Genomic DNA, 21,626 nt, shown 5'->3' with positions numbered 1-21,626 from the left:
GGTGTAAAATATGCTGATCTTTGTCAATTTTAAATATTGAAAGCCAACCAGACTCCCCAAGAAGTGTGTTGCAATTTCTCAGTCAGATTGATTAAATTATTCTAATTTACAGAATCAGCATGATTTGGCACAGATTTCTGACTCAGGCAGACAGCTTAAACTACTGGCACAGATCTTCTAACTATGAAGCAAGACGCAGACAACAGATAGTACTCACTATATGAGGAGGAGCAGACGGAGACTGTTAAATGCATTTACACTCCAATAACTTTCACAAGTTGGAGGGACTATGGAGGGGGGAGCAGGAAACTAAGAGAGTGACGGCAAACTGCTGGCCAAGTGGATCAACAAGGAGCTATTGATGCCTGAGATCTGTGCTGATGTCAGTCTGAGAGCCAAACAGGATCACAATTGTGGCTTGTGCTTATAACCTTGTTGACCTTATTTAACTTTAAATTTGGCCAGTTGAGACGTCAGACAACAAGAGTCCATTCACAAAGAAAATGATGGGAATCCATGTTTATGTCAGAGTTCTGAACCTTGCAATTGATATACAGTCCATGTGGCAGGTTTCCAGAACCTTTAAAGCTCTCCGTATTTTGTTTAGCGTTTTCTTAAAATGGACTTTCATTTCTCGTCAATCTATACACAATACCTCACAATGAAAGAGTTTAAACAGGTTTTTGGAAGTGTCGTTTGCAGTGGCATGCATGAAGAGAGCCCAACTCTCTTGGTAAAACTTTGTTATTGTGAATAGTTAAGCAATTAAAAGATCACCTGATTTTCACAGTAAGATGACTTTTTATATCCACCTTGAGAGGTCCATGGATCATTATTCTGTTACAGACACAAACTATTTTTTAGAGAGGGTAGAGAGATATTTTCTTCACGAAGTTGCTCTTTAAATTAAACCATTTCACCCCTTTGTAAGCGAACACTTCCACATGCTGCTCTCTGCAGCAGATGCCCAAACATGAACAAGCCACACGATCAGTCCAGTTCTTATCAGTTTTAATGTATTGTCATGAAATTGTGGCCCATTTTCAGGCAAAATGACTATTACTCCATTTGTCCATTTTCTGTACCTGCTTAATCTGACACCTGGGTCGTCGGGGGGCGGAAGCCTATCCCAGCTGCCATTGGGCGACAGGGTACACAGCGTACACCCTGGACAGATCACCAGTCCATCACAGGGCCACACAGAGACAAACAACCCCGCACGCTCACACTAACACTCACTCCTAGCATCAATTTAGAATGACTAATGAACCTAACATGCATGCTTTTGGACTATGAGAGGAAGTCGGAGTACCGGGAGCGAACCCAAACACACACAGGGCGAACGTGCAAACTCCAGACAGAAAGGCCCCAGCTGATTCAAACCGGGAACTTTGTTTGAGTGTTTAAAAAAGCTTTGAAATTTGCACCTTTTCTAAAGATGACCGTGAACAATCTAATCTGTATAACAATGACAACCCAACTGAGGTCAGAGACATCTGAGACATAATACTCTTTACTTTACAAACTGTACAAAGTGGAATACTTAAAACCTTGATAGTAATAGCCTGTATGGAGAAATTTTGACATGGGGTATTCATACTTTTTAAGGAATCCCATTAAAGCAGTTGTCTGTCTGATAGTGCTGTAACCAGATTTAAAGAGTCAGTTGCTCTATCATTTTATTTCAACGCCATGTCCCAATATAATGGAGGGCAACTACTTAAATTTTATTACCAAACAAGTTGATTGTCTTGTTAACAGTGCTGCAGCTTCACCGCACATAACACACAGTTATGCTGCCCCTCTAAAAAAGAAGCGGATCAGTCAAAGGAGGCTGGCACAATGGCATAATTCACAGCTGCTCACTTTAAATCAGCCAAGGAGAAAGCTGGAAAGTGAGTAGTATTCCTCTAATTTACAAGAACTTCACCTGGAAGGAATTTGGAAACAGAAGAAAACTCTTTGCCCAACTAAAACCACTTATACTTTATTTATACAAGAGAACAAGAACCCAGCTTTCTATTCAGCACTGTAACCCGGCTGACATGTAGCATCAAGTAGAGCCGCTTATAAACAACTTTAGTATCTGATTTGTGTTTAGATTGTTTGTCTTGTTGATCTATTGCAGAAAACATCAACAATATCTTCATCCAAACCATCAATATGTCTTTTAAATTCTAACCTAACTAGACTGCTCTAAGATGTTTGACCCTTAATGAACACTTCCATGTTAGAAATGATTTGTTTTAGATGACGAAAGATGTCTCTGAAAAAAGCCTCTAGCTTATCCAAAATGTTGCAATGAGAGTTCTGATTGGATTCAGCCAGAGAGGTCATAATGTAACCTTATCTTAGTGGTTCTTTCGGTGAAATCCAGACTGGGATATAAAATTCTTCTCCTCACATATAAAGGTCTTACTATTTTATTTTGAGAGATCTCAGCAATCCATATTATCCAAAGAAAGAGCTTCACTCTCAGACTGCAGGTCTACTTCTGGTTACTTGAGTCTCTAACATTTTCTGCAAACTTTTAGGCACCTCTCCTTTGGAAACCGGTCTTAGTTTGGTTTCAGGGAGCAGACGCTCTCCCTACTTTAAAAATTAGGTTTAAAACTTAGCTTTTTGACACATTTGGTAATCAGTGATATTGAACCATCCCATAGTTTTGCTGCTATAGGGCTAGGCTCCCGGGAAGACATTGAACACCTGTCCTCTCCTCTTCACTCTCTATCGCCATGTATTCCAAGCCATTAAAGCACGGTTCTAGACGATCTGTCTGTAGAGGTTTTACCTACAGCCTTGTTCCTTCAGTGAAATCTTAATGAGAATACAAGAAGTTGAATGTCTCAGTATTATACTGGCCTGCGCAGAACCCCGGCATTAAGCTCCTTTCACACCTTTGAGATTAGTTAGAAAGCTTACTCGGAGTCAGAAACGATTGCATGCTCGACCTCATAAATGCTCTTTAGACTGATTCAGCCCAGTACCTCATAGAGAATTAAGTTTACATTCAAATAACCCTCACCTTACTGTTTATGCGGTATCGTTTGCAGCTTGTCATAGACATGTGAGACATTTACCCTTTTACTTAGATGGATGAATTAAGTGCTTTAAACTGTACTTAAACTGTACCTAAATGATAGTTTATTTAATGGATTGTTCATCAAGGGTTTCTAGTAAATGTTGCTTCTGTTGTGCTGCATCTAATTGTAATTCTGTTGTAGGTGTGTGACAAAGGATGTCAATTTGAACATTGAAAGTAATGACACGGAGAGAGTGAGGCAGAATTCACTGTCTGCCTGTTAACAGTGTGTGTGCATGCTTGAATATGTGTTTGTGTGTGTGGTGTAATTACAGCCAGGCCCCCGGCATGGAGCCCAGAAGGAGTATCGTCAGTCTGTCTGTGGCATGTAATGGTGGTGCTGACCTCCCCTCTCCTCAGGCCAGGTGACTTTGACCGACTAAGCAAGTTTATATGACTGTAGCAAAAAAATAAAAATTATATTGTATGAGTCATACCAAAACTGGACTTTTAAAATACACGTGAACATGTTTGTCTGACTGAAAATCATTGGAAATCAAGCTTCTGAAAACCAGAGTAAAAACCTAGTTAATATGGGAGAGAAAACAAACTGTAAGCGTATAATAATGCAGACGTATTCCCAGTAAAGTTAAATCTCATTCACATAATTTTCTGTTTCTTTTGTCAGGCAGCTAAACGTGTCAAGGATCGTGATCAGCCCAATGTGACTACGTGTCAACTCTCAGTCGGCTGAAGCATTTCCAGACCCACGCCCCGCTCTAATAAAATCTTTTTTTTTTTTTTTAGAATCATAAAATCATCAGACAAAATCACCATTCAAGTGAAATTTTAAAAAAAGCGTTGAATTCAGCTATATTTACATATGCAATGATCTCCCACAGAGAAAGTCAGAGACAGCAGAATGTTTTGAACTTTCACTCACACGGTCCATCTGACATACTGACATGATAACTCAATCCCCACCCCAATGCATGTATCCTGGGACGAGTACAGAGGTCCAGTAAACTGACCAAGTTAAACTCTGTGTCGTAATTTTCCCCATGCATGTTTATGTCTTTTCTAGGTACTTTAGTTTCCTCCCACAGTCCAGAAAACATGCATATTAAATTGACTGATGATTCTAAATTGACCCTAGGAGTGAGAGTGAATGTGCACAGTTGCTTGTCTTGTTTGTCTCGTTTGTGTTTTGCCCTGTTATAGACTGATGACCTGTCCAGAGTTTATTGTACTTCTTACACGATGGCAGTTGGATAGGTCCGACTGAATTGGAAAAAGAAGCAGGTATAGAAAATAGATGGATAGAATGGAAAGAGAACGAGGAGATACTGCATCAGCTGAGTTGTGGACTATAGGCTGAGGGCTTCGAACTGTGTCTGATTCCGCTTGTTGGCTTCGCCCTATTTACATGTTTGCTGTTTATCTAATCTAATTTGGTCAGTCGATCCAAATGTCCACATTTTTATAGGCAGAGGGTACACACATACACACACCATTACAGTGAGTGAGTCTTCCATTAATCCGTCAGGGTTTGGTGCTCAGCAGGAGCGAGCTCGGGGCCTCAAAGATGAAGCTGAGCTATTTACAGCACAGCACTATTGTCTATGTATTTGAACGTGCGTTTGCAGTGTTCATGTGTGCGCACATTGCTAGCAGCGCTCAAAGTGTGTGTCAGAGAGCGTGTCTGTACAATTTTGCACGTATTTGTTTGTATATACAGTCTGTGTGTTTAAGTGTGTGCAATCAGTGAGTCTGGAATGTCTCGAGACATTGCGAATCCTAATGATCAACATCGTGATCCTGTGTTACATGTGCTGCCTGCTCCGGGCACATTAACCCAAAGTGACTTAGACCACCTCTGTTGTGGTGAGACAAGGGTTTACTTTCATGCGAGGCACTGTAGAAAAAATAGATGAAAGTATCTGAGTATCAGGCAGTATCAGTAACAGTGGTAACATTTCATGGGGAGTCCTTTTATTCCTTTGAAAGCCAAATCAAAAATGTGCTACTGACAGATTCCAGCAGGAACATTTGAAACAGCTTAAAGGCCTAAAAATGTTCGGTCTTTGATGCTTTTAAAATGTGGGTGAAGTTAACAACTCAGCAAAGCCGATCTGTATAAGTGCGCATGGAAGATAGCTCAGGTAAACACGAGTGTGCGTGTGTGCCTGCATGTGTGCCTGTATCCCCCTGTGCACACACATTCACACTGCATCCAGTGGGATTTATTTGACCCCTTATTGCCAGCGGTGAGCCTGTGGTGGAGATGAAAGCATGCCTTCCCAGTGTGGCCCCAGTTTCTATAGCTATGGACACAGACTCACACTGGTCGGACACAATAGAGGGGCCCTGCCACTCGCCCCTGCCAGAGTCCTCTCCTCTCCCCACCCCATCCGTCACCGCAATCATATTTTCAAAACAATAACACAGCCGGTGGGGGTGGGCATGATTGAAGTGTGTGCGTGTTTGATCTGTTGGTATGTGAGTGTGTGTGTCCTTTATATGTGTGTATGCATGTGTGTCATTGTTGTTTAGGCACGCGTTTGTTTCAGCCAAGTGTGAACATGCTCATTTGACTTGTGTCTGTAGGTCCATACGTGCAGTTTTGAAGCAACTGCTTTTGTGTGTGCAGATGCAAGTGTATGTGTGTGTGTGTGTGTGTGTGTGTGCCATGAGCCGGGCCTTTGATGGCATGGCCGGAGCGTGCCTAATGTGACTGCTTGCTGGGGTGGAATCAGGGGGGTGGCCGCGTTGAGCCTCCTGCCCTCGTACTGTCTACCCTACTGTGGCCCAAGGCTCCCCCTGCAAACTTGAAAGGACCAAAGGAATCCCCCCTGAACGCCCCCTCCACACCCCCATGTTTTCAGAAAAGCATGACATCATCCTTTGCACAAAGGGGGCCGGAGCTGAGGTTAATGTGTGTGTGTCGGATACAAGTCCATCAGTATCACCATTCAGCTAAAAAAGTATTTTTCTTACATTCTCCTGTATCCTCTTGGGTTTCTTTCAATCAACATCTGACTTTAACCTGCACCCCAGATATTCTTTTTTTTTTTAAATGATCAAATATTTGTTCCTTTTATCTGAAGAATCCAAGTCCCAACTTACTTACAAATGTGTTTTTCTTCTGTCTGTCTTTTCTAGCTCCTAAATATTTGAATGAAGTAAACTGCAATAATACATCAGATGATCCTTCTGCATCAAGGATCCAATTATTTTTTTCTTATCATTGTTGTTGGCTTACTGCAAATTCTGGCTGCTTAGCAAAGACCCAGATTTAAGTTCTTTCAAACAAACCAGAGGGGTTCATAACTGTGACAAAAACTTTTTTTTTCCTTTTTATTACATCTAGGCATGGCACTTTTTCATTTATCATGACAGGTAGCACCAAGTGCATAAAAGGGCATCCATAAACTTTATTTATTTTCATGCATGTTAAGTCAATCCTGTTTGTGTCTTTGAATCTCTGTAGAAGTTGTCAGATCAACACTTCAGTTTTATATGGCGATCTTGGCCACATGGGTGAAATACAACTCAACAAAAAGTGCAATTTTACGCATAAAAAAAGTGATGTAACCAGATCCTTTTTACTCTTTTTAGTAATTGAACTTGACTTCAGAATGAGAGTCAGATGAGTGAGGCCATTTTAAAGATGCTGTGTTCTTTTCAGTGCCTTGATTAGAAGGTGAGAATACACCCCTTTATGACAATGAGGGTTATAGAGGGCAAAGACAGAGTCAAAGCCACCAGCATGGCTAATGTCATGGCCACTGACTTGCAACTGCCTCCCCCAACAAACACTCACAAATCTGCAAGTACACGCATACACACTAAGAAACACTGAGCTTGAACACACTAGTAGCCACACACAAAACTATTCTCTCCTTCACTTTCACACTCTCTCTGCTCTTATATGTGTAGCTCAGAGGTGAGAGCTCGTCGCCCTCGCCTGTTTAATGGGCCGTCCGTTTGCCAACTGTTCCTTTGAGGGGGCCAGAGCGTCGGGCGTCGGAGCTGGGATTTGGGAGGGAGGGCCGGTGCCGCTGGATCAGACAGATGGAGGGGGGTCCGGCTCCATTCATTTAGCTCTATGAGAACAACAGAGCCCCACTTCAAACAACAAGAACGCAACCTGCTGGCCCCAATGTCTGTGAACAAATACGCAGGCACGCACATGCTGCAACACATGTGCTTTCATTTGAATTCTCTCATATGATCCGCTGTGTCTTCAATCTAAAATCGACCCAAGGGACAGAAAGTCAACACCTGAAGATGAAGATGTCACCATTGCTGTCCACTCTGCATCTCATCTGCCAAGCTGATGCACACATATGCACCACATACTACACACATATGCACAGTGGGGTATACAAACACAGGCTCCGGAGTGCCCACCACTACTCCCAGCCCTTTTCTTCCTGGGACTCCCTTCTCTGCTACCACCCAGCCCCCCTGTTCTGAATTCACTGGCACTTCCAGAAAGCTCCGAGGCGCCAGCGGAGTGGGGCTCATCTCTTGGGAACAATAAAGCCAGATCTTCATAAAAACTTCAAAAAGGCCTCGCCAAGTGTTTTATAGGTGCTTTAAAGGTTTATGGGCCCTGGGGAGGGAGAATGAGAGAGAGAAATGACTGATGCAGTAGTGGTAGGCTTCACTTGTCCCACCCACTGTACACACATATACAAAAACACACGCATGCCTGCATACCCACACAAATATGCTGCTGCTAATCCACCAGTAGGTGCCAAGCTGAAATCGGCTGGTGGTAAGCAGGGTGGTGAACGGGTGGCAGTGGATGTAAGGGACCGGGAGAAGAAGTAGAGATTAGAGTGAAACAAATGATCAGTTGGTATTTCAACAGAAAAGAAGAAGGAATGTCAGCTGATAGCTGTCAGTGCGACTCTAATTTCGCTCAGCTGCGATGCGGTTTAGACTTCTGTTCGTTGTGAAGCACGTTAGCATTTTTGCAGAAACTCAATGCCTGACCTCAGTGCCTTCATCAGTCTGTTAAAAACTCTGTAATCTGTATTCAGACATGGGTGGAGACGTTTTCATTCATTCTGACCTCCTGCAGTGATTTCCACCTGCCTGATGCATCAAGTCTTCTGCCGCTCGGGTCGAAAGTGACATTTTATGTTCCTGTTGCAAGTCAGTTCTTATAAGAGTGCTGTTGTTACTTTTTGCCAAAATATTACCACAACCAAGAAAACCAGAATCCAAAAAACAGTCGCCAAGCTAATCAGTAAAACGATTTCCATTAGGGTGATGGGAGCATTACTAAGATAATGTTTTTTATCCCTAACCATGACTGATGCAAAACTGAAATATTGTTACTGTCTAAACCCAACCAAGGAGTGTGTCAAAAGTTTTAGTTAAATGTTGTCATCTTATTGGCTGAGCCCAGACATGAAAAAACGGTTGTTGGATCTTGGCGTCACATTTTAGTCTTGTGATTGTAAGACTCCCAGTTTGAACAACTCTACCCAACCTTCGTTGTCCTAAGGAGGACACTGTGGTTTGTTAAAGGAAACACTGCTTGGATGTGGAAATGCTCACATGAGTTGTATTTCCTTTCTGCTACCTCTAGGGGTAGTAGTATTTTAGAGGAGCGCCTATGTGATATATTTATGGGTATAAAGAAACGAACTGTTTGGTTGCTTTGATTGGAAGGCTTGTTGAATATTTTGTCTATCATTAATCAAACAGATAGAACACATGTCTGTTTCCATAGTCAAATGTCTTATCTGGGCTAATGTCAAGAGTTAGGTAAGTGTGCTCATTTTTAATTCATGCAAAGTGAGCTGGAAGGTTAATGCGTGTATCTGTGTGCGTGTGTGTAAGTTATCTGGCCAGCAAGTAGACAAACTCTTTGGCCTCTAATCCTCAACAACCTCTGGAAGGGTCAAGAGGTGGGGCGTGAGTTTCAGCATATTAGGGTCTGAAGTCTGCTCACTTTCAAGCTGCACCAATTGCCGTTTTTCAGGTGGGCAAGTTTAGCTGCACATAAGCCGGAGGAGGAGCTCACATGCAATGAACGCTTTGAACTCATCTAGTTCCTGCACAGACATTTGACAGCCACTGAATCTCTTCTCTGCCAAAAGAAGTGCTCCTGAAAACACCTATCGGATGATTTCCCCAGATACACAACCTTACTCGGTTGCTGTTTGGATGCAGGTATTTTGATGAGTCACGAGTCATTGCACCAGAACTGAGCACGCTCCACGCTGAATCTCTTATGAGCATGAATAGCCACTATTCAAGGTGTTTTTGGAATGTTTTCTTTATGTGTATTCAGATATATGCCAGTGGTTATATTTAGCTTGGGTCCTCCTGGAGTCAGAAGGTTTAAAATTAGAAGGTGTCAGAATTCCAGTGCAATTCTTAAGTTACTGTCAATAAACGGTAAAGGGCTCTTAAAGGCGAAGTGTGTTGGCAAGGGTGTATTATTGCCTGATTGGTGTGTGATAAGCTGCTTGCGAAAGTGCATGTGGATTTGTCTTGATATAGTTTAAAAGTGTAAATCTTTTACATGGCGCACACATGCATTTACACATCCATATATCAAGATTCTTGAGTGCGTGCTGTGTGCCAGTGTACGTGTTTGTGTGTCCTTCTCCACATTAGTGTTTGTAGGATCTGTTGACAGGGAAGCATGCAGCATTTTATTTGCTCAAGGGCTGAAAAAACATATGGCGCTAGCAAGGGAGTGCTGTGATATGAGCCTGCTGAAAGCAAGCTGGCCAGTGAGAATTCAACCCCAGGATCATGAGTCAACTAAACATATAAACATACTGTATATAAACAGGACTGTGCAACATAAAAATTTATTAATGCCTGAGCAAAAATACATATTCTGTTGCATGGTGACAGGCTCTTGTCAATTTGATTACTTGTATTAGGTTTTTATAAAACATTTCTCATGACCAACCGGTTTATTATATCTTTATCACAAAAAATAATTTATTTAAGGTTATTGTCTTTATTATCTAGAGTTCCTACCTATAAATTGGATCCGGTATAGTTTTTTTTTTTAAATTAGATTTTTTTCATGTACAGTAGTACATGACAAAAGTGTTACATTTGTCCTAGTGTTGCATTAATTGATGGACGAACATGGCCAAAGTTTCAAATCAGGAGGTGACATGTAAGTAATCTGTCAAATGCTCAGGTTTCCTACTTTTCTACTATATATCTATCCAGCTAGTTCACATAGAGTACTTTGTGGGGATGTGAACAATGGCCATTCTTCTACAGGATCACTCCCCAAAACAAGTGTCCACGTTGTTCTTCTGCTTCTCATTTGTTCAGTTATTTTTCTAGATTGACGTATATATCCAGGAGCATGTCTTGTTGGTAGGCTCAGTCCATGTGGTTACAAATATTTGGATAGAACGCAGCTGCCGTTGGACCCTAAGTTACTGGTGAGGATAATCAAATTGAAATTGAAATTACATGGACCAAGCAAAGGGTTAAATGCTTTTTAGATTTACATTTTGTTTTTTGAACTCCTGTAAGAATGTCTACACTCTGATGAAGTGGTGCTTACACACAATGAGAGTTCTTTTAGTTTACTTCTCAGAGTTGCTGCCAATTCCACCCTCGGAATATGAATGAAATGCTCACAGAATTGATATTAGAAAGTGGTATTCTGGGACAAAAAGATCATTCACAATTGGATTATAGTTCTGCAAACAGGCACTTGGAGTTTACAGCTTAGGTACAGCATCATTACTCTGCAGCTGGTGAAGGTGACATCATTGTGTCAGCTATTTTCCTTTGACTTTATACTAACCTATTACAAAGCTGACAGTAAAATTGCCCCCACAACATACAAAAAAGAAACATCATTGTTCATCCTTGGTGAGTGACTCCACAGGCCTCATGTGGCCATGCCCACCACTAGTCTGAGATTCCGTCTGCAGCTGCCCACCATTCAGCTTTCATCAACTGGGTGGCAAACAGTGATGAAGTCATTGCAATTTAGCATCTGCAGGAACAAGAGCCCTCTACTTGTCATTTTCTTTATTATCAGATGAGTGAATCGCTTTCGGAAATGCATCATACTAGTGGATGAAACCCCAAACTAAAAGATTAAGCCCCAAAGATAATTGGATCTGAAATACAATCTAGTTATGATCCTTAAGACTGATGAGGGGAATTTTTGGCTTTCAAACTAGGAGAGCGTGAGGCAGTTAATGTTTTGAAGTGACGACCTCTTAAACAGGAAGTTTTAAAAGGTAATCTCACATAAAAGATGTTATTGCTGTGGGACAATGTGCAGGTCAGAAACGTCCTACAGTCGTGTGCGGCGATCCGTTAAGAGAGAAGAAACCCACAAAAAAACAGAGGCTTTTATTTTGTAATATTCATTTATTGTTCAATAAAAATAGATTTTAAAAAAGTGACGTGATGTCTCCTTCATGACTTTGCCTGATGGATCTGCCAACAGCTCCTTGTAAACATGAGGCTTTATTTTTTGACTGGAAGGGGAATTTAAACCTCCTTCTTCCCATTCAGCACAATCCAAAGAGCTTGTAACTCCACTGAACTTTGACCCCTGTAATGGTGACAGCCCACCTTTAACTTACTTTCACATTTAGGGCAGATACAGTACATTCATCTCCCAGTCCTTGACTATTTACATGGTTCATTTTCTGGCTGAGTGATTGGTTTTTGCAGATTGCCCTCGTAAAAGCTGCTTTAAACATTGTGAATAAAGAGGACATCTAGGTGCTAACACAAAAGCTCAAGCCATCAGTAAAAACAGTTACAACTTATTATAACATCTTAAGACATCTTTGTACAGCAGTTACACGTAAACACATCTGTGAAGGTTTGAGAAGAGTAAACCCTGTAAACACTGAGAGACGCCTCTGTTAGCTTCCCCTGTGACAGGTTCAACATCCTGTGAGCCTGGAATGCTACAATAACTGAGGCAAGGTCCTCTGACTTCACTCATCAAACTCTTCTTTGGGACCTTTCGGGTGCTACATTTGATTTTTGATTTATTTTACTGTGGTAAATGATGCTGAAGCCAGGTGACATTTTAGGGCGAAAAAAAGTTATCATGTGCTGGAGAAATAGAAGAAAGGAAAACAAACAAACGAGAAAAAAAATAAATAAATAAAAGACTTTAGCCTCAAACTTCTGTTCACATGAGGAGGGGAGCAGTGAAAATTACAAAGACCAATTTACAACTTTCAAGAGGCCCCAGACAAATACTTTTCAGAGAAAACTCTGGATGGATATCTATGACTTGCGAAATGTGTATGGAATCATATTTGTAACAATATCACGACAATAAACTACCAAAATAACAAACAACATTTTGAATTTGAGAGAGAATAAAAATGACTGACGAACTAGAAAAGGTATTCTCAAAATAAAACTTGTACAAAAATGCAAATGTGTGACTGTACAGCACTGTTTCTTTTATAACGTACCCTTTCATTGACAGTTCCCTCGTTTTTTTCAGTGTTCAATCGCCGTTTTAAAAGATTTCTAACGGATTTGGTACCTTTGGTGGGTCCTAGTCCCCAACCTCCTGCATTTCTAATGCAAGAACTTTGGACTAAACTAAGTACCAAAGAGATATGTTACACCCCAGGGTGAACCATATCAGGCAGGAAGTACTTTAACTCAGCTTTTCAGTTTCAGTTATTGGGGGAGAGACTGAGCGTGCAGTGTGGGCTCTGGAGAGCTGAAGATCAAATAATGAGAGAGCAGCGATCATAAAAACAGAACAACAATCAGAGAAATAAAATATTTTAGACTATTTCGCATCTGTTGCAGTCTAAATAGGGCTACCAGGATATCTAATTTTCACTACACAATTATAGTTGCCAAAAACATTTGTGATAATGTTATTGAAATACCCAATAGAAAACTTAAATACATATTGCTCTCAGGCAAAGTCATCTTGGTTTTTTCAATTTTTCTTTTTCTTATCCCATTTAATCTGCATTCTATATTTTTTAATTTTATTAGTTGAAATCTCATCACAATCTCATCATATGAGTATTATCAAACCAATACAGATATCTAATTAGTTTAATAAAACAATTATCCCAGTAAACTGCGACACTCCTAGTTCTAAAGCAAAAAACAAAAAACCCACCCACAACTCAAGCATAACACTACAGGAAGGTGCCACATTGTGAATTTGTGTGACTGTAACCAAAGGCCACTTGCTGTTGCATAATGTTAGCCGGATCTCACACGACTTTGAATTCAGGTGCAGCCAGACGAATCCTTCTTCGTTCTTAAAAGAGACATCTCTGAGACACAAAGTTCCTGGAACTCTAAATGAAGAGCTACACTCCCAGCTTCCCTCTTTCAACTGTCTGACACTGTTGATAGTTACGACGCCTCCGGAGTCAGATTAGTGTACTGCACCTCACTGCCTGTCCATGATCACGTGATGCAAAAAAGGAGTGCCTGCAGCAGGAAAGCAAGACTGTGAACTCGCAGTGCCGCACTGAAGACTCTCTTCAAGGTTTCACCCAAGGAAGTTTTTAATGTGACATTACGCTCTTTTAATGAGAGCTTAAGTGCTTGAAAAAGTCTGCCAACTTGCTTAGCAACAGGGTAGCTATGGAAGAGGACATATTGTTTAAAACGGAAAGACATAAAAACACAGAGCTTTGTGTGTGAAATGCAAACAAGAAAGCTGGCAACACAACCTCAAAGCCAACAGCAAAAAATCTTCTATAGCAACAAGATGCTAATAGTATGAAATGGTACACCTTTGGTCTCCTAAGTGGGCGCACTTTAAGAGTTCTGGATGGTTAAAAGTAAATATGGAGGATTGTATTAATAGAGCTATTTATCAATTTATATCTTGGTTATACTTGGCTTGTATATTTAGCTTTAGAGGCATTTGTGTTGCCAGATCCCATGATACTATGATGACAGATTTCAAAGTTTATTTTCTTCTTATTTGTTGGTTCGTAAATTGGAGACTGTGTGAAAAAGAAACAACCAGAAACTGTGTTTACTTTCTCCTGTCTCGTTGGACTTAACAGAGTCAGGACTGCTGAAGGGGTGTATCAGTCAGGGAAAACCACGTAACAGATGCAGGAAACAACTCAGCGGGTCGTATTCTCTCTGAACAGTTTCTGACGGCAGCTCCTCAGAGGAATCAGAGGGAAAGATGCGAAAGATGATACTCTTCAATGAAGTTTACGTACAAATAATTTGATCTCATGTTGCAATATTTACTTTCGTGATTGCTTCTAATTGTTTGCTTCAGTGGGTTTTATTCTCTCTCAAACAATACTAATTGTGTTTGATTACACTGACACATTTTTCAACAGATTAGGGTCAATTGGTTGCAGCTTACGGTTACCGTGTTTTCTTCTGAATGCTCATGAATAGCTTTTTAAAATTTGCTGAAAATTATTATTATTATTTTTATTGTTTGAAGAGGTTTTATTTTCGATACAACGGACGCTGGAGTACAAACTGATAAAAAAATAAATAAATCTGCTCTGTGTCTGTCTTTTTCCTACAATGGCGTTAGTCTTTGTCCTCTTTATGAACTGGTGTTTCTGTGAAACGCAATTCTGAGTGGAGCTTTTGGAAGTTTTGCTGGCCCCATCTGAAGCTGTCTTGTTCACTGCACGCTCAGAATGATTCCCATAGGAAAAGCTGGGCAGCAGACATCAGAAGGTTGATTATATCGAAGGGGTCTGTAGATCTGGATTTCAAAATCTTGACTGGAAATAAAATGAGCAAGAATATTCATGAAGGCTTGGTCAACAAGCTTTACTCATTTACCCCTGACTTGTGTAAAGTTTTTATATTTCTCTTTTTACCATCCTCTTAAAACTGGCCCACTAATGCCTTTGGCTGTTTTGTCACGAGCCTCACATTGCAGGTGGTATCCACTGCGCCATTTGAATAAGAGCTAAATATATATTTTAGCTTCTCAAAAGCCCTTTCATGAGACTTATTTTTAGACCTTTTGAGATGTATATTTAAGTGTGATTTGCGTAGAAAAGCTAGATATCCCTTTCACATTAGAATGCAGTTGGGAAGCCCCACACTAGCCTGAAGGCCACAGTTTTCTGAAGCATGTCGGGGAGTATTACTGAACAAAGTGCAACAAAAACACTGAACTGGGTTCACTTTTAGCACAGCATGACTACAGTACTTTAAATGTACTCACCACAATTCTGGAAGGTGTACATGCTTTTTCCCATCAATTAGGAAAACGAAAAGTAGAAAGTATTGCTTGCTCTTTCTCTATTTTGAAAACTCAAATTAAAAAGGTTTTATTTTGTTTCTTCACAAGATGACATGATCATTTTGGTCAGCTACACTACAACTGAGTCTAATATACAGAGGCCTTGTTCCTGCAAAGGAGCACCAGAGAGTTAGTGCCAATACACTCTATTCCTTGCTTTGCTGCTGGCCAACAACAGTTGAGTGACAGGCCTAAGGGCTGAATCGTCAGTTCGATTGCGTCCCCAAGTGGGGACACCAGCTGCCTCTGTACTTATCCCCTTCCTTCCTCCCATCTGGACAAGGTCCAGAGCCCACATTCTGGGAACATGGGGCTAAACGGCTGCAACCAACAGCTCTTTGGGAATGACACCATAAGAGAGCTCATAAAAAAAAAAAGCCCTTTCTGTGTGTGGCTGAGGAAGATGATGATGCTGCCCATTTTTTGGCAACTGAAATGACCCAATGTGCGTCTATCATGAAAGAAATTAAAGAGAAGCTCCCTTAAACTTGCTCAGCGTCACAATCTTCCGCTCAATGTTTTCTGACAGAACAAAAAACTGTTTTCTCTTTGTTCCACTTTGTTATTGTTCATTTGGCGTCCATATGAGGGGCTGATATTGATAAAAAGGGTCTGATGTATGGTAGAACACATTTCATGGAAACAGATTCTTTCGGGTATTTCAGATGAAAAGAACGCTGCAGGAAATATGACGACATGTGGTAGCTGCGGTTGGGGATGGTATCACCACAGTGACAAAGGAAATTGGGCTCTTTAATTTCAGCACACAACTATCAAAAGAGTCCAAAGTATTTTCTTTGCCCCCATCACTCCTGAAAGTGTCACACTGTGGTGGCCCGGCTGTGTTTGAGCGCTAGTGGAGAATACTCCTTAATGCGAACACACAGTTTTCCTCTCAGCCAGGGGTTTTGAAGCTCCAGGGGACAGAAGTCATCCTGGAGCCACTTTTCTCTGTTGTCCACGACCAACACAAGGCCAAAGTGCTTCATCTGCTCAGGACTGTAGTAAACACACTGCTCTTCTTCATCACCACCTCTGCTGCCACCCAGCATGCGCCGAGACACAACGTTCATCTCCTGCACCACCAGTTGGACCATCTCTCGAGCTGTTGTGCCTGGAGTAACACAAAGCTGAAATGAAGAAGGAGAAGCATTCGTTTAGCTCCTGTCAACATGAACAAAGCAGAGCTGTAAACGCTTTACAACGTGTCAAATGACTGCGCCTCGATACCTTGACACTGGTCTCCTTTGGCAGGCCTGTGCGGTACTGTGGGTAAACTGTGAGAGTGGCATGACAGCCTTTCCTGAACACAGCAGGTGATGGGGAGGAGAGTTTCTGGGTGCCGCTGTCCTCTGATAATGTACGTGCTGGTGGAAGCTGTGGCAGGCAGCGCTCACCAGAACAACAGCGCTCCACTGAAGAGGGCCTGTGCCATCTTTGTTGTGGTGAAGTGGAAGGGGATGAGCAAGTGGTGTGGTAGGAGTAAGGCTGGTGCTGGGAGGATTTGGTGGAGGGGAACTCTAGACTGCTGGTTCTCACACAGAAGGCCTGTCTCTTCTCTGTGATGTGCAACAGCTCGATCTGCCTGCTGGGCAGAATGAAGTCACTGTCAAACAGCTCCGGGCCCCCCCTCCGCCTTTCTCCTCCACATCGAACTCCTCCCACTCCTCCACACCTATCACCCTCTCTCCCCAGCTGTGGCTCGGAGGCCTGGAGGACGTCTGGCGTAGAATCTCGCAGTGCTCCCCCTCCACACCCACCTCCGCCGAGACACACGTCTCCTCCCGAGCCGCTCCCATCGCTACGCAGGAAACCACGGGGCTCCGAGGGTGCAGAAGAAGAGAGAGGTGAGGGGGGTAACAGGTCCAGCTCACGGGGACTCTGGGCACGACTAGAGTCATAGTCACTGTCGGTGGTGAGGAAGACTTCAGAGGAACCCTCCTCATCCGATAGACCAGGAAAATCTAATGGATGTGATAAAAGGGGTAGTTAGAGTATTTCAGAGAATGAAGGTCCACACACACACAGTGTCTGCATAACCACAAGTGTTTCTGACCTGAGTGCTTGCGGCAGGGTTCTGGTGAAGGCAAGGGAGAGGGCATGAAGTCTGTCTGAGAGGAGGTGGAGGGAGGCTTGTCTGGCATCACTTCCTTAGAAAAGTCAATTATCCAGCTTATGGAGATGCCTCCGTTTGGCTGCTTGTATCGAGCATACTGAAGAGCATCCATAATCCACCTTGCATCGCGCCACACCTCCTCCATTTGCTGTTTTACAGTCATAAAAGTTAATCTCAGCAACATGGAAATGCAGTATTAGTCTAATATGGATCTGTGCTGTGGTCTTTAAGATGAAACAAAAAATATTCCAGCTGTGTTGTCCTTTATTTCCATACTGACTAAATGCTGCCTGTGGTCATACCTGCATGTGTTCCTGGACCTGTTGGTGTTTCTTCTTAGCAGCGAGGAGCTCTCCCTCAGAAAAGGCTTCTCGCAGTGCCTGCTGAGACATGAGGGATTCCAACTCCAGCAAAGCCGACACTCTACAGTACTGGCCGATGAAACTGGGGCAGTAAGTATTAAAGTGAACTGTGGAAGAAAGGCAGTCCAGTTAGGCAAGAGACGTACAAAGTGTTCTGTCATTGGTGGGTCTTAAGTACATGCTTTACTCTATGTAATGCAGTGTATGATTATAAATCTGCCTGAAGTCTGATAGACTGACCCAGTTCGAAGATCTGCAAGGGCAGGGTGATGAAGCCAGAGTGGGGGGAGTATGGGTTATTCTGACCAGGTGCCGTGCATACTTCATCTGAAGGTGGCAATAGAAGCAGGAAGGACACTTTCTCCCCAAACTCCAACACCTCCTGGCAGTAGATACGGAAATCCTGCGCCTACACAAACAGACAGGTGATCCTTAGTGGGCTTTTGCTTTTTTTGAAAATAGTCAAAAGTACCATGTTTATCACAGTGTTGTATCACGACTTCTTATGAAATGTCTGTTGTTGTTTTTTCTTTTTTTTAAGCATCTTGCTTGATAGACGACATTAGCTGTTTAACAGTTTGTGGTCTTCTTTTTTCTTGCTTTTTAATTCATGCTGTAGCACCTGCTGTAAAACGTCACTCTAAAATGTGTATATATGCTTAACCATTTATAGTGCTGTCATGCTCTAATGAACACACTTACCATCACAGGTTGTAGGGTTTGATCTGTATTTTGATAACAAGCCAAATGATCCCTCTCCTCTTTAGCTTAGATTGAATCGTGCAACCATGATTTCCAAAATGAATGAAACATTTTGATTCATCAGGCCACACTTCACCTCTGTCCATTTTTGAATGAGATTGGTTTCAGAGAAGGCGAATCTTGTGCCTGTACAATTTTTTCTGTCCCTGATAAAGCTTTGTCTTTCATTTCTGGATCCAGTGAAGAGCTCACAATGTTTCTGAGCCCTTGCACCAACTACCAGTTTAGAATCATGTGGGTTTAATGCAGCACTGAGGGCCCAACAGTCACTGCCATTCAGCGATGACTTTCAAGCTGTTTTCTGACAGTGAAGTAAACATATATCTCACAAAGCTATATTTGCTTTATATTTGTGACACAATGGGCCTCATGCAAGAACATTTTCGTATTTTTATTCTAAATTTCTCTTACTTTTTTTCGTACGAAGGTCTCGTACGAACAGGCCACGTCAACAAACACTCTTAACTTCGGAAAAAGTGTGTAAACGACCAGCGTAAATGATGAATGCCACCCATGCATTTTTAAGTGCACGTGCACAAGGTAAGTAGATTTGCATACTCCATGCCCAAAATGATACCATATTAGGAGCTGTGCTTCCTCGCTCCTGTGCCAGGAAGTGTTGAGTGTTGAGTCATGAGAATGGCATCAAGGTGCAAAAAGAACAACTTTACAGACTCTGAGATTGAAGTTCTGCTTTCAGAGATCCAAAAAGGAAAATCTGTCATTTTTAGCGGTGTCAGCAGTGGAATTACGGGACCCGCTAAAGCCAAGATATGGGAAGCAAGAGTGCTGTCAATTCCGTATCACCTGATCGGCGTGTTTCTCTCTGGAGTTGTGGCTCTAGCAAGCTCAATATTTGCAGCAGCACAGTCCTTGGGATTCTTAATCGCAATTTCAGCCATTTTTCTGTCTCCGCAAGGATATCTACACGGTCATCCAAAAGTAGCAAGTCAGCTGCTGGTTACGGTTCCCATTGACCTTGTTATATACAGTCAAATTATATATAGTCAAATTAACCTTCAATTAGTGCATAATTTAAGTCAAACAGAATATGTCAGCATCATTATGGGGTATAATGTATATATTTATTTATGTTTGCTTCAAAGTAATTAAATGTACAATCCATTAGTCAAGCAAACTTGATTGGAATAACATCAGACTATTTTACGAAACTCCTACGACAGGTTAGCCTGGCTGACGCGTCCACAATCTCGATGAGATGGTGGTCTGGGAACTAGGTGTGCATTTTCTCGTATTTGAGGCGTGGTTTACAAATGCCTAGAGCCGTTTATTGGGCGCTACGAATGTCTATCAACTGACGTCAGGTTCTTCCCATGCTGCTTTGCGCGCGATTAATAGCCAATTGTATCACTTATACCAGATGACGACAGAAATTCGACGAGGAAGAAGAAAAAAAAGTAAAATAAAAGTAAACTTGCGCTCTAAGCTACTTAAATTAACAACAAAGTAGGCCTATATGCTATATTCTACATGAATTTTTATGTTGTAGAGTTGTGAATTTATTTTGATAATGGAGAAATTGAGCAGCCTTGCTTTGTTGTCTACAGTAGTAGATCAACCCTCATCTTACTTTGAAGCTCCCAGCTCCCAGAAGTGACGTTAACGAAGCTTTAGCAGCAGAAAAGCTATCAGGCTTGTGTTGATAATAATAAACTCCTGGACTATGTACAAACTTCCAAATGCATCGTTTTGTGAGTACAGACCATATTTGTGCTACTGTAGAAGATTGGTGTCATGGCATGTGATTTTAGTGTGGTAATTTTGGAGATACTGCCAGGGTCCGTCAGCGCTTGTACTAAGCTATTCGGGATAACTCAGTAACTCGGCTGATGTTCAGCCAATATCGGAAAAACTTCGGGTGGGCTACTTGGCTGGATGTCACGGTTCAAATGACCCTAGGGTGAATCTACTCCGAAACACTTTCTAAGGCTGCATCGAACGGTAACGTTGTGTCCGCTGTCATGTTGGATTAACACTCTACAAGCTTCGGTGTAGCGCATAGACGTCGTCATCGTCTTGCTGCGCCCCCCCCACCGTTCTGTGATTGGTTCCCAAACTCTGGCAAAAATAAGGGCGGTGGTTTCCAGGCTGACTTTGCAGTGAGAATGAAATCGAGCGCAAAGCAGCATGGGAATTCCCAGGCTAACGACAGGTCTGGATCACTCGTAAATTCTGTTCGTACCTGAAAGAAAACGTAAAATACGGAAAGATTGGTGAATGCGCAAATTCTCTTAAATCTCGTAAATCACTCGTACGCACGATTTAAGAACAAATCTGTGCATACGAACGGTTGTTGCATGAGGCCCATTGTTTCAGTTTGACGCTGGCCTTGCTCTCACCTGATTGCCGGGGACATTGATGTGTGCCATCAGCTCCTTGATGGCACTGCGTAGGTCATGTAGGAGGCGATGGGGAGCACTCTGCACATCATGGTCCATTTCCAAAGACTCCTCCAGAGAGCTGAGGGCCTGCAGCCACTGCCACTCCTCTCTGCAACATCACAGACACATTTGACATAGTTTCTCCAGTTTAGTGAGATATTTGATTCCTATAATTCTAAAAGAATAATGGCTATTAAACATATATAGGGACACATAATTTCAACCAACGGCACTACGCGATCATCTAAGGTACACACAGCCACATTAAGTGACACATGTTCCCCACCTGGACACGTTACTGTTGTCACGAATTTTGGTGTGACAGAGGACGTTGGGGAGTTTCTGAGGTACCAGCGCCCTTATCTGCTCCACTGATGTACACAGCTTCAGATAGCCCAGGTATAAGCCTGGAGACAAAAGCTTCCTGCTGCGCCTGTGATAGGCCAGCTTCTCCTAAGACCAGCAGACAGAAACAGACTAAGTAAGAGGATGGCATTTTTGGTGTTTATTATAGTTGATTGTGTGACAAACATGGTTTTGTTCCCATATGCATCTTTGTGTTGTTTTCATGGTTTGCTTTTCAGTATGTCCTTGAGGCTCTTCAGTCTAAAGCTGTTCCAACATGCTTAAAGTGGAAGTCAGCACTGAAAAGAGCCCGTCAGCACATTTTTATGTATTTCATAATACAATTTGTTCA

General features: G+C 42.0%; 1 protein-coding gene across 2 annotated transcripts in view; it reads right to left on the bottom strand.

Annotated features, from left to right (window-relative positions):
* Positions 1–14,971: 14,971 nt before the first annotated feature.
* ankfn1b (ankyrin repeat and fibronectin type III domain containing 1b) overlaps positions 14,972–21,626 on the bottom strand; it is a 144,449-nt gene continuing 137,794 nt past the window's right edge. For both annotated transcript variants that reach the window (XM_075458176.1, XM_075458175.1), the window contains 7 exons: positions 21,216–21,382; positions 20,888–21,038; positions 18,006–18,174; positions 17,706–17,872; positions 17,344–17,551; positions 16,518–17,251; positions 14,972–16,417 (listed from right to left, as the gene is read on the bottom strand). In XM_075458176.1, coding sequence (XP_075314291.1) covers positions 16,109–16,417; positions 16,518–17,251; positions 17,344–17,551; positions 17,706–17,872; positions 18,006–18,174; positions 20,888–21,038; positions 21,216–21,382 — 1,905 coding nt within the window. In that variant the 3' untranslated portion in view covers positions 14,972–16,108. The remainder of the gene's footprint in view (positions 16,418–16,517; positions 17,252–17,343; positions 17,552–17,705; positions 17,873–18,005; positions 18,175–20,887; positions 21,039–21,215; positions 21,383–21,626) is intronic.

Source organism: Odontesthes bonariensis, chromosome 23, assembly GCF_027942865.1.
Source record: "Odontesthes bonariensis isolate fOdoBon6 chromosome 23, fOdoBon6.hap1, whole genome shotgun sequence".
NCBI classification, from domain to species: domain Eukaryota; kingdom Metazoa; phylum Chordata; class Actinopteri; order Atheriniformes; family Atherinopsidae; genus Odontesthes; species Odontesthes bonariensis.
Note: the sequence above shows the minus strand (reverse complement) of the source record. Positions and strands in the feature narration are given on the sequence as shown.